Below are 13,858 nucleotides of genomic sequence, written 5' to 3' on the forward strand. Positions count from 1 at the left end.
TGCCTTCTATCACTATCACGATCACTTCTTTGTGGTTGTTGTCGCCCCTCTAAATTCTGTGCATGAGCCTGTATTCGGGAAATATCCATCCCATCTTATAGCGAAGCTGTCAAGCAATCTTTGAATAAATGTGGCCCTAAGCCACTCACGAATCTATGTACCCGGTCTCCCATGTCGGCCACCATAGTCGGGGCATACCTAGCCAATGAATTAAATTGAAGACTATATTCCCGGGCACTCATATTTCCTTGCCTCAAATTTAGGAATCTATCCGCTCTAGCTCGGCGGACCTCGGGTGGCAAATAGTGATGAATAAAAGCATCAACGAATTCTTGCCAAACCGGAGGAGGCGCATTTTATCCTCTCGATAATACCCAGTTATTATACCATAAGACTGCCACGTCCCGGAGTCTTTAAGATGCCAACTCCACGGATTCAGTTTCGGAGGCATGGACAATCCTCAACGTTCTCAACATCTCGTCAATGAAACCTTGCAGGTTTTCATCCGGCTTTGACCCAAAAAATTCCGGAGGATTTAGACTCATAAAATCACAGGCTCTGGTACTGGCCGATCGATCACTTGGGCCCGCATTTTTCCGATGTGCCTGAGCGGCAACCAACTGTGTCAATAGATGTATGGCCTCGGTCATTTGTTGACCCGAAGCAACCGGTGGGGGCATTGGAGATGGAGCTCCTCCTTGCTCTTCCACATTAGGCAGGGTGGAGGAAGTATTAGATAGGGCCTCATTATGTGACTCGCCCTCTTCTACATTCATCGGAGGCTCTCTTTCCACCCGCCTCTTTGTCGTAGTCTTGCCCTTCTGGGCGGCTATAACCTTTCCCTTTGGCGGCATTCTAAAATCACAACACACTATTAGGGAGGATAAAATCTTATACATTGCTCTATCGCACTATCTCATAAGAAGAAAGATGGTCATTTTTTCTAAATGCCCTGTAGCCTCTTGTTTATTGATGTGGCGTGCAACACACCATAAATAAGACTCTACTAGACACGGCTCGTAGACACTTCCTAGGACTGAACCACTCTGATACCACTTTTGTCAGGACCCAGCTAGGGGACGTGACGGGTACCCGGGGCTAGCTGCTGAGCACCACTCGTTCTACTACTCATCTTACTCATTTAATGCTCTGTTATCAATTTATACTCAAGACATAAGAAAATCATCTTCTCATTTGAGAACATAAAATAATTTTATATGCATAAGCCTCTCGGTCATCAAAATAATATATATATATATACATAGTAACAATCTCGTGAGACCATCTAACCCACACTGCGTATCTACGAGCCTCTACTGGAGTGCTAACATGAAAACGGGACAAGACCCCGTCATGCCCAAAATACATATACATGAATATGCACAAACGAATAATCAAGCACCTCCGGAACAAATGAGTGCTTTCAATCGGCTGACAATTACTACGAATCTGGGTCAAGCTCACCTCCCTGTCTACCTGTGGGCATGAACACAGCGTCCAAAGAAAACGGACGTGTCACGACCCAACCCTGTGGGCCGCGACCAGTGCCCGAGCTGGGCACCTATACGTACCCGATACCCCAAATTAGCATATTAACAGAATAATAATATAATAATAATATTAGTGGTCGCTACAGAATTTAGCAGAAAAGCAGACTTGGCACACATAGGCCGATAAGGCCATCACAGAACAGAATATCCCAAACATATGTACAGAACCCACACAAATGTATCCACAGACCTCTACAGAACATATCATAATCATAAGACGGGACAGGGCCCCGTCATACCCTGAACAAAGTACATATCCAGATAGCAGTGACAGACTGTACCAAAAGATGGGCTCTGTAGAAGAGAGCGCCCCAAATAGCAGAAATAGGATCCTAAACGTGTGGATCAGCGAACCTGTCGTCAGTACCTGCGCGGCATGAAAACGCAGCCCCCGAAGAAAGGGGGTCAGTACGAAATATGTACTGAATATGTAAAGCGGAATCACAGAAGTCAAATCATAATGGTTACAGAAAATGAGTACAGAATCTAGAGTGTCAAATGCATATTTCCAAAACAGACAGAATGCGTACAGAAACATATGTCATATCATATCATATCCGGTCCCTGACACGGGACTCGGCAGACAGAATGTGGCCACCCTCCCGACGCTGGTGCCACTATACAGAGGAATCAGAAAAAGGGGCGTGGCCCCGTATCATATAATGTCATATCAAAATGGCCATACAGATCAGATCAGAATAGGCGGACATGGCACATCATACTCCACAGACCCATGTACGCGTATACCTGCCCCCTCACATCGGGACGCGGCGAACAATGCAGAGAATTACGCTTGACAACATATCCTGGCCCGGGCTCAGTGTGGGAAACATTGGGACATCCACGAATAGAGTAGTGAGAGACTAATGCAATTTAAAAATATAATAAATGTTTGCAAAGACTCGATGAAGCGTATCAAAGACAAACAAATCCAATGGGGTCGGACGGAATCATAATAAATGTATTTCGGATATCATAATAAATTACAGAAGTATAACTTTCCCGAAGTCATTCCGAGTGTCAAAATAATTTATAATATTTAACAGAATATTTAAAATAATATTCGTTAAGCGATTAGTAGGGTAATTAAAACATTTCTTTCAAAAATCGCTTAAAAAAGGAAGCTTTAACACATTAGGGGCAAAACCGTAAATAGCAGGCCCGCCTTGGGACAAACAAGGCGGCGGGCTCAAATTGTGCCCTCTAAGCATATAGTATCACCTAAAAAGGTTATACAAACATTCTATGACTTTCTGAATAATTTAGAGCAAAATTGCATAATTTCAGAAAAAGCGTATCAAAATGGTTCAATTCTACTGAAGGAAAAACTGAAATTTTGTCTTGCGGATTTCGAGGGCCAAGAGGTCCTTCGAGGCCCGGATCCGACCCTAACACACTAGGGGCATGCCAAGGGAAGAATTGGGGTTGCTTTACATACCTTTCGCGCTCCTTAAGCCTTTCCAAACTCACTTCCCGTTTCGTCGAAAAACTGCAATTGGTCAAGTTTACCAATTGTGAATTATTAATGCCATTATTTCAACTTTAAGCATATTTGGCTACCGAAATTTCGGCAGCACTTCCCCTATACATATGACACCCCGAGAATTCAACTCGGCTATAAATCATCAACAACAACCCAAACGACAACAACAATATCAACAATGAACATTAAAAACACAAATATCCTTCAACTAGTCATTTTTCTCACAAGTTGACATAATCTTCAATTCAACCCAACTTTCAACTAAGATCAATAATTTCATATTCAACAACCATCATGATCATGACCATATAGTTCTAGAAACATTTCATATCGTTTTCCTTAAGATATACACTCGATATACATGATATACAATCTTCCGCCAAAATCATAACTTATGCAAAACATCAAATCTTTGGCATACAACTTCATAACAAGTTTCCAACTTCCAAATTCATCAATGGTCATCACAACTAACAACCAAACAACTTCATTTCCTTAATGTCGGAAAAACCATACTAAAACGACATAAGTTTCTACATTCCAATTCAATACAAACTTATATCATTCTAACTTCATTCACATATCAAGCATTACAACATGAATTCTATACATTTTTGGCTATACAATATACAAATACACATGGCTACACATATGTACCACACACCCACTTTGCAAACTTCCATTTCTCCATACAATCAACACATTTCTATATACTACAACCCAAACAAAACTCCATAACACAAGAATAAAGGATAAATTCTTACCTTTTCCTCTAGTCTTCTTTACTTGAATTTGTGATCACTTTGGTGAACCAAGGCCTCCTTTCTCCAAACCAACTACACCAAGTTGAAGAGGGGACTCAACTTAGTAAGGAAACCACAAAATACAAATTTTTAACACAAGATTTTTGGTGGTGAATTTTCCACACCAAACCCGAAATGCCTTCTTTTTTTTGCTCTTGTTTTGCTCTTCTTTCTCTTCTAAGTCTCTTGAACCTTCTAAGGGATAGTGATCCCTTTATAATTAATTAGCACATGGAAATATTCATTAAAGCCATGGGTTGGGCCTCACTTGGCCGGCCACCCCTTAAACATTGGGCCTAAATTTTTTTTTTTTTTTGGGCCAACTCGGTTGGTCCCGAGTTGGGGCTAACCCACTGACCTTTCGACCTTAAAACGTTCATAACTCCTTGTACCGTCGTCACCTGGGAACCCACGACCTATGGATTGAAAGCTAATTCAATTATCTACAACTTCTATTTCAAGGTATTTTCGAAATTCCAAACTTACAATACAGTTTTTGCCCCCCAAAGTTAGGTCACCCGAAAATGTTTTCTTAAAAATATTCGTTTGGAGGGTTTCCACTTTGATTTGGTCCAAAGGTACTTCATGAGTTGTGTTTAACTTTACATATGTGATTCATATGACTTTTCAGATGTTCCAAAAAAAATCTCGGTATGTGGGCCCCACCCCAGCAGATGCTCCGAGGTTCAAAAATATGGGATATAACAGGACGTCTGTACGAACATTGTACTGAGTATGAGAGGCATAAACAATGATATAAAAGAAATATCAATATGGAACATATGTATCTGACTGTCAAGTACAAAGGAAATAATGCATGTTGGCTTACTCATAATCATCATCATGTCATGTATGCATAAATGTATAAGTTGCCCGTCCATATAGGTACGGTGTGATAATCATAACATTAGCCTGCCCGCCTTAGTGGTGACTACCCGGCCATATAGGCGCAGTGTATATCATCATTATAATATGCTCATCATAGTACATGTATAAGGCTCAAGGACAACTATACTCTATCGGGGTAACGTAAGGTCGTGATCCCCCGATTTCATTATGGAGCATTCTTTGACATTCTGCCTCACCTTGAAGGAACTAGCATATAAGGTGAGTGTGAGCAATAAATCACATCATTATCATTATAGTATCATCATATCATACATTTTAGAATCTTTATACTTTAACTCATCACCATCATTATAAGGCTCATAACATGTCTCTTATCTTATATAGCTATTCATAGACATAGGTTTTTAGCTTTCTGGAATATAGGAACTCATGAAGAGGAAAGAGAGTCATGCTATAGGATTCATGCCATTAGAAAGAAAGTACTAGCCTCACATACCTTTATCGTTTACTAATCTATCGCTTGCTTGTTCTCTTTTAGTGCGTACGTTCTACCTTCAAGAGAATTTGTATCGACATTAGCTAACGATTATAAAAACAGCTTACTAACGCTAGAGAAAATTGGACAACATTTCCTTTCGTTTGTGCAACTCTTCCCATATTCTATATCAACTCTCAAGCGTTCATAACAATGTTCTCAATATGATAGAAAACACCCATCATTCATTTACAATATCCGTATTTCACAATTTGTCTTCAATTTCTCCATAATCATGGCCATGGTTCATTGTTGCATTTTCTCACATAGGATACTTATTCCATGTTCTAAATGTCATTCATAACATTTTTATAATCACATATTATCAATGATCATGGCTCAATTCAAACCTTTACTCAACAATGCTACTATTCACACTTTCATGACCCATTTCTTACATCCTTCTATAATTTAAGTGTTTCAACTCTTCCATACCCTAAATAAAATGTAAATGCCATAAAACTTACCTTAGATGTTGTAGGAACAAGCCTTGAGTGGTATTACTCTTCTTGCACCAAAACCCTAGTTTGCTTCTCTTGAAATATCTTAACTTGGATGAACTTTGATGAGTTTCATACACTTGATTCACTTTGATTCTTGATATTGATCTTTGATTTCCTTTGTTTTCTTGTAGATGAAGAGTGGGGAATATCCTAGAGATTTCTAGAGAGAAGTATCGTGGAAATGAAATGAATTAATGAGCTTGGGTCTCCTTTTTAATGACTTAAAATCTGATCCGAAATGAACAGTAGTTGAAGTGCACTGTGGTCGTAAACCCAGTTTACGATCCGTATTCCAGTTTACGGTCCGTATTCTGCGGGCGTATTTAAGCATAACAGAACCAGAAAGGTAGGCTGAGGACATGGTGGTTTACGACTCAGTTTACGGGCCGTATTTCAGTTTGCGATCCGTATTTCAAGTCGTTTTTAACCATTCAAGTCTGTGGCAGAAAGTTGAAGTTTTGTAAGTTGAAATACGACATGGTAGTTTACGGGCCGTATACCACTTTACGGTCCGTATTTCATTTTACGATCGACTGGGCCAAAGTGCAAATCTGCAACTTTCACGTCTTCAGAACCTATAATTAGTCATTGTGGAGCATAACCTATCTCTTAATCCCATTGCCTTTGAAATCTTACTTAGGGTCGTCAAACGTCATTCCCTTCTGATTAAAACATCATATACTCGTATTCTTCGTTAGTCTATTCATTGTATGTTCACGGGGAAATTTTCGAGGTGTAACAACATGGACTTTGCGGGTCCCCCATAGGTCATGGTTATGAGACATTGTCCTTAGCATGTGTGTATGGTATGGAGAAAAGGCCTGGGGGCATTGCATTGTATATCATTACACTTCATTCCACATCATTGCATGGCATATTAATCATTGGTTCTTGGATGATGATTTATTGGGTTGTTGCTTGTTGTGACGACTTACTTAACGACTTGACAGACTTGTGGATTAGAGACTCCACCTTGGCTTATAACTTGAGTTATTGAGATCCATTATGACTATCATTACTATGAGACTCTCTTGAATATTTATTTGTATATGTGTTTGATTGCATATCTGCTCTACTTGTTAATTTTTGTCTATTTATATGTGTGAACTAATCGTTGTCGGCCTATGATACCTACGAGTATGTGTGTTTGTACTCATACTACTCTTGCTGCACTTTTCTTTGAGTGCAGAGTTCGTCGTTGATTCCAATTCCCGTCCTTGTGAGTGATTCAAAGCTTCTTAATAGAGATTTCCAGGGGGAGCTATTAGCCAGATCTACAGCCCAGGGACACTTCTTTTACATACCTGTCTTTCTTCGTACTCTTGAGACAGTATTTCTACTTTTTAGATTTGTATATTCTATCAGACTATGTATTTATTATTAGCGGCTCTTGTTCTAGTTTGAGACAAGATTTTTGGAGTGATCAGGTATTAGTACTTCAACACCGATCGTATTTATATATATTAACACTGTTAGTATAAATCTGTTTACTTCCGCATTGGTGAATGTTAACTAAAATGACACAGTTTAAGGGAAGGGTTCGCCCACCAAAGGGGTTAGTGTAGGTTCCCTCACGATCCATGAGTTGGGTCGTGACTGTATTGGAGGAAATAGGTATGCCTTTATTATTTTGGCTAATTTCTCTCTCATAAGGAGGATACCTTAAAGAATTTTAAGTTTTTTTGTGAGAAAGTACAGCGTGAAAAAGGATACTAAATTACTTCTATTAGAAGTGATCATGAAGGAGAATTTGAAAACAAAGCCTTTGAGGAATTCTGCAATGAACAAGGTTTACTCATAATTTATCTTCACCAAGGTCTCCTCAGTAAAATAGTGTCGTAGAACAGAAAAATAGAACTCTGCAAGACATGACTAGAACTGTGATTATAGAACATGATCTACCACATCACTTTTGCACAGAAGTTGTAAGTACAACTTCTCATTTTTTAAATAGGTGTCTAATCAGGCCTATCCTGAAGAAGACTCCATATGAACTATGGAATGGTAAGAAATATTAGTTACTTTCATCCATTTGGATGTAAATACTTTGTTCACAATAATGGAAAAAACAACATTGGTAAGTGATCCTCGAAGTGATGAAGGTATTTTTCTTGGATACTCAAACACTAGTAGATATTATAGAGTTTTAAATAAATGTACATTGTCAATTAAAGTATCTATTCATGTAATATTTGATGATACTACTTGTTTGGTCAAGAAAGGTAAAATTGCAGATGATGAAGAAAAGCAAATTACTATTGCCACCCCTTCCATTGAAAAAGGCAGCAACTCAAAGTCAACTACTGCATATGAGAAATCAACCAGTGTGACTATTGAACCTGTTCCAAATGAATGGAAAACTGAACCTGATTATCGCAGGAAGTTTGTCATTGGAGACATAAATGAAGGAATGAGAACCAAGACATCTAGTAAAAATAATACAAATCTTGCCCTCATTTCTCAACTAGAACCCAAAAAGGTTGATGAAGCCTTAAAAGATGATCACTGGGTCAAAGCTATGCAAGAAGAACTGGACCAATTTGAGAAAAACAAAGTGTGGAAATTGGTTCCTAAACTTGAAGATGTTTTAATCGGTGGAGCAAAATCTATTTTTCGAAACAAGCTAAATGAAGCAGGAGAAGTAGTGCGAAATAAAGATAGACTAGTAGCTCAAGGCTACTCACAACAAGAAGGAGTCGAATATGAAGAAACATTTACTCTTGTAGTACGGTTGCAGTCAATTCATATTTTATAGACATATGCTTCTTTTAAAAGGTTTAATTTTTTTCAAATGGACCTAAAAAGTGTCTTTCTAAATGGTTTTATTGAAGAAGAAGTTTATGTCAAGCAGCCACTAGGTTTGAAAATTCAAAATTCTCGTATCATGTTTTCAAGCTAAATAAAGATATAAATGGTCTTAAACAAGCTCCTAGAGCTTGGTATGATCGTTTGAGTTTCTTTTTAGTTGATCATGGGTTTTCTAGAGGAAAAATGGATAATACTCTTTTTATTAAAAGATCCTCTTCAGGAAATCTCATCATTCAAATTTATGTTGATATTATTTTGAAAGTTCTAATCCATCCTTGTGCAAGGAATTCTCTGATCTTATGCAAAGTGAATTCGGAATGAGCATGATGGGCGAATTAACCTTCTTCTTGGGGCTACAAATCATGAAATGTAATGAAAGAATCTTCATCTTCCAAACCAAGTACACCAAAGAACTTATTCAAAAGTTCGTAATGGAAAATGCTAAGGCATTGGGGACACCAATGAGTACTACTTCACATATTGAGAAAGATGAAGAAGGAAAACTTGTTGATGAAACTACGTATCGAGGTATGATTGGATCTCTACTCTCTAACTGCCAGTCGACCAGATATCATGTTTAGTGTCTGCAGGCGTGCAAGGTTTCAATCAGCTCAAAAAGAATCTCATTTTACAACTGTTAAAAGAATTATTCGATATCTTGTTGGTACAACTAATCATGGTCTATGGTATCCAAGTACTAACAATTTTACTCTTAAAGGGTTATCAGATGCTGATTTTGCAGGTGATAAGGATGATAGAAAAAGTACTAGTGATACTTGTCAGCTTTTGGGAAAATCATTGATCTCATGGAATAGCAAAAAACAAGGATCTGTTTTCTTGTCAATCACTGAAGCTGAATATATTGCCATTAGACAATGTTGTGCTCAATTAATTTGGATGTCTCATTGGCTTTGTGATTATGATATGTTATTTAAACCTGCTAAAATTTTCTGTGATAATTCGAGTGCTATATGTTTGTCTAAAAATCTTTTGCGTCATTCTAAAGCTAAATACATAGACATTAAACATCATTTTATTAGATATCATGTCATTAAGGGTGATATAGAAATATCCTTTGTTAATACTGATTTTGAACTTGCTGATATATTTACTACCTTGCTTGAAGAAAGATTTTGTAATCCCATTATGCCTAATTAAATAGAATATTATACTCGTGTGCCTCCGTATTTTTTTTCCTTATATGTGTAATGTACTTGTCTGTCAAAATCTTTTTCTTTACTTACTTGCCTTTATTAGCCTATAGGATCCTAGTACCCCTTATATATCTGTCCGCCTATTCTTTTCCTTCTTTTACCAACTCCCTATGCATCATAATTACACTGCAGCCTTTTCCTGTCACACGTCAGGCCTTTTCCCTTTCCCTATACAACGTTTGAACTTTCCATAACCCACTATTTACTTTTCCACTTCATCTCCCCTCTTCACCTTCTCTCCACTATTTTACCCTTTCTCTCTTCTCTCATCCATGGCTAAAATCCACCAAAAATCCCTTATATCCTATTCGTAAAAGCTCTCATAGAAAGAACAAAACTACTCGCAAGATGGATCCTATTCACATTGACTCTGATAACTCTGAACACACTATCTCCGACCATGAACTCTCTGATAGTTTGTATTCCTTTTCTGGAAACAACTTGGTAAGCGTCCTATTTCTCATCTCGACTGTTCTGATTCTCCCAAGAATGTTAAATTTGACCCTGATAGCTTTGATGACAATAGGATTAATTTCTGGGAAACCAAAACTTTCATTCTCTTTACCACACTTAGGAAAAAATCTGTCAACCCTGGTCGTGCTGTTGATCTTAACTTTCTTGAATCTATTCACTGTAACATCAAGCCTTACTTTGATTTCCAAGGCTGGAGCAACATATTCCATGGTCCTGCGAAAGTTTATGAAAGTCCTGTTCGCTTGTTTTATGCCAATCTCCTCTCCTCTCCTCTCGTCCAAATGAACTTGAATCTCTTGTGTTAGGTAAATGCATCTTTCTTGATTGTGACATGATTGATGTTCTCTTTGACTACAACTGCTCTGATTATTCCGGTCCTTTTTGCAATTGTTGGCCTGAAGACTTTGAAATCTCCTATGAACAAGCCAAGAAGATTATCTCTGAGCCCTCTATTGACCCTCTTCTAAAACAACTTACCTCTAATGAACTCTGCTTCACCACTAGGGTCCTTGCTCACATTGTCTCCACCACACTTTCCTCTCAAAATGGTTCTTTCTTAACCCTCACTTAGCGTGACACTCTCATCACTTACTGCCTGGTCACCAGGAAGAAACTCAAACTTTCCTCTTGGATTATAAACTGCATGATTGAGGTCTTTTCTGATTGCCTTTGTCTTCCCTATGGCATGCTAATCACCAAGATTCTTGAAGCAAGTGACCTTAAACTCTCTAAATTCCCTAGCACTCCTGTTACTAAGTACTATAACCTAGGGCCTTTGGGAGCATGGACTATGTTCTTGAGGACTTTTGTTGAGTTAAGAAAGAAAATGAAGTTTCCTTGCCTATCCCTACTTCTGACATGAAGGCATCTGTCTCTCTTGATCCTCCAGCCTCTGATGGCGATCTAGTAGCTAAGCTAACTGATTTGGATGCTAAGATGGATGAACTGAAGAACTTGTTATTATCTCATCAGTCACAGCTTGACAAAATCAAGAATGCCACTAAAGAGACAAGTTTTTGTGTGGGAAAGCTCAGGTTGCTGATGGAAAAAACCTCTAAGGATACCATGCAGGAGGCTTTCATTGTCATGTTTGACAATGTGAAGACTGCAATTTACCAGACTCTTACTTATTTCCTCAAGCCCTAGATGTTGGAATTTGCTGCTATGTTGAGACAATATGTTCTTTTGTGGTTGTTGCTACTTTAAATGTGATGGTTGCTACTTTAGTTGTATGTCCTTGTGACATGTCCTGTTTTTTGCTTGTTGTGTGATATTTTAGTTGTCCTTAACTGTTTGTTACTTGCTAGTTGCTTGCTTATATTCCTTTTGTGTTATTTTCATTTTTGTTGATGCCAAAGGGGTAGAATAACAGACTCAGGGGGAGCACAAGTACAAGTCTAGCAGTTAACTATCACGATTCAGAGGGAGCAGTCAACTTGTATCAAATAAAGGAAAGTACAATAGAATATATTTTGTCATGATGATTAATATATTTTGCAGGCACAAAAAGAAAAGAGGACTAAAGTTGCAAGTGGACAAAAAATGAAGGACTCCAAACGAACCCTAATCAAATCTTTCTGAGAGGCAAAAGCATGATAGTATGACAAGTGTCATCACCAGAAAATTTCTATTTTAAAAATAAGATAAAACTAAAATAAAAAGAATGAAAAGAAAAGACAAAAAGAGAAAAACAAAACCAAAAAAACTAACTTTAAATACACCCCTTTTATTTGAATTGAAAACTGACAAATTTTTTAATTGGAAAATAAACCTATGTTATTTCTTAATTTTGAAAAGAAAACCTTATATTTAGATATACTTTATTTTACTTTCTCTTTTTTGACCTTCTTCTTAAAGTTAATTTGATCTATAGTAATTTTTTAAATATTATATTTCATACTTTAAACCAAATCAACTCAGCCTTTAAAATATATAAATATATACGATAAAAGGTTAAAACTTTCATTTTAAATACTAACAACTTCTTATTTGCATTGAACGTGAGATGACAAACAAAACTGTTATATTTAAACGATATAAAAATTATTAATTGCATTTTTTTTAAAATAAAAAATAGTGCACATTCACAAAAAACGAAAAACTAACTGCCAATTCAAATTAGAGTTAACTCCTTCTTTATAGTAACTACAAGGGGAAAAAAAATACAGATTTTTAAAAATATAAATTACGTGTGGTTACAACTTCCTTCTGAATACAGATTTTTAAATTTGAATTAAATAAATTCATATCTAATTGAGAATTTTGAATTTCAAATCCATAAATAAAAAATAAAAAATAGCAAAGTAGTCACGTTCTTTTAACTCCTTTGTAGCAACTAAATACAAGAGCAGTTTTTGTCTCCTGATTTTTTTTTAAAATATTTAAATGATTTTTTGGCTCCTTATATAGCAGTTTTTCCACCAGATAATTATACATAACCAGTAAATCATGTTTTCTTTTGTTTCTTCAAAAACCAAAAGTCACGTCCTTTTTCTCTTCTTTTCTCAATAAGGAACAATTATGATACGCTTAAAAATCCAACGTAAGACCAAAGGTCTTTATTCTATGAAAGTTGAACTTGGCATTTCACATCCTTCTGCTTCATCTTGCAAGGTTTTTTTTCTGGCACTACAGTAAATTAATCTGCTGATTTTTTATGTAATTTTTTCTGTCGATGTAAATTTGATCAATTTTTTTTCTTTACAGATACTGCACAGAATGCATTGCGAGAAATTTCTATACAAAATTATACCAACAATCTTTTTGGTATTTTATTTTTGGAATGACGTCGTTACTGTTAGTTTTATTTTTATTTTTATTTTTCTTTTTAGGAAAATCCAATTTTTCCATCGCTAAAGGAAAATCTTTAGTGGCTAAGGTTTGCACTGGCTTGGGAAGTTATGAACAAACAGTTAGAGAAAACAAGATAGTATGTAGTTTTGTACTCTTATTTTTGGATTTTCTTTTCTCTTGGTTGATTCTAACTGCATTATATATCATCCGACCTTTTCTTTTTCATCAAAAACTTGGTTATGGGGCATAATTGTTTTGTCTGTGCATTTATTTTTTACAACTTCATTCGCTTAATTTCGTTATAAACAAGAAGGATAACCATGTACGTGAGTGAAGGTTCGTATAAAAACAAAAAAAAATATCATTACAACACTTTCCTTAAAAAATCTTTCCTTTTGCTATAAGTTTTAATAATTGCATGGGTGTAAGAAGGTTTCTTTTGCTTTTATGGAGCATCGGGTTTTTCAGGTTAGTTTTCTCTCACTTTTATGGAGTATCTATTTTTTAATTTGTAAAATACTATGTTATTTCGGATTCAAGACGGAATATATAATTCCACGTAGACCAACAAAAGTAGAAATATTCATATGAAAATGGCTAAAGGAACACGCGTGGTACATTTTTGGTAATCAAGTTTCTCATGTATATTGTTCGTTGATAGATTTTTCTACTATGTTATGCAGTAATTTTTCACAATAAATGCAAAGTTTTATCTTAGGTTGGAACGTGGGTCTTTGAGATAATATCTTAGTCTTCATAGCTGTTAAGTCAATGTACCCTTTATTGCTCATTTCAGCATTGAGAATAATTGGCTTTTAAACTTTGAGAAATTAATGTTCATAATCG

At 36.5% G+C, this 13,858-nt stretch overlaps 1 protein-coding gene across 1 annotated transcript; it reads left to right on the top strand.

Annotated features, from left to right (window-relative positions):
- Nucleotides 1-9,104: 9,104 nt before the first annotated feature.
- On the top strand, nt 9,105-9,689 carry LOC132639552 (secreted RxLR effector protein 161-like). The gene has a single exon (XM_060355991.1). It carries the CDS (start codon nt 9,105-9,107, stop codon nt 9,687-9,689), a length of 585 nt encoding a protein of 194 aa, XP_060211974.1.
- The last annotated feature ends 4,169 nt before the right edge of the window (nt 9,690-13,858 follow it).

This window comes from Lycium barbarum, chromosome 5, assembly GCF_019175385.1.
Source record: "Lycium barbarum isolate Lr01 chromosome 5, ASM1917538v2, whole genome shotgun sequence".
In the NCBI taxonomy this organism is placed as follows: Eukaryota; Viridiplantae; Streptophyta; class Magnoliopsida; order Solanales; family Solanaceae; genus Lycium; species Lycium barbarum.

Coding starts and splice junctions, on each gene's coding strand:
- LOC132639552 (XM_060355991.1), top strand. CDS start 9,105: ATGTTTAGTGTCTGCAGGCGTGCAAGGTTTCAATCAGCTCAAAAAGAA.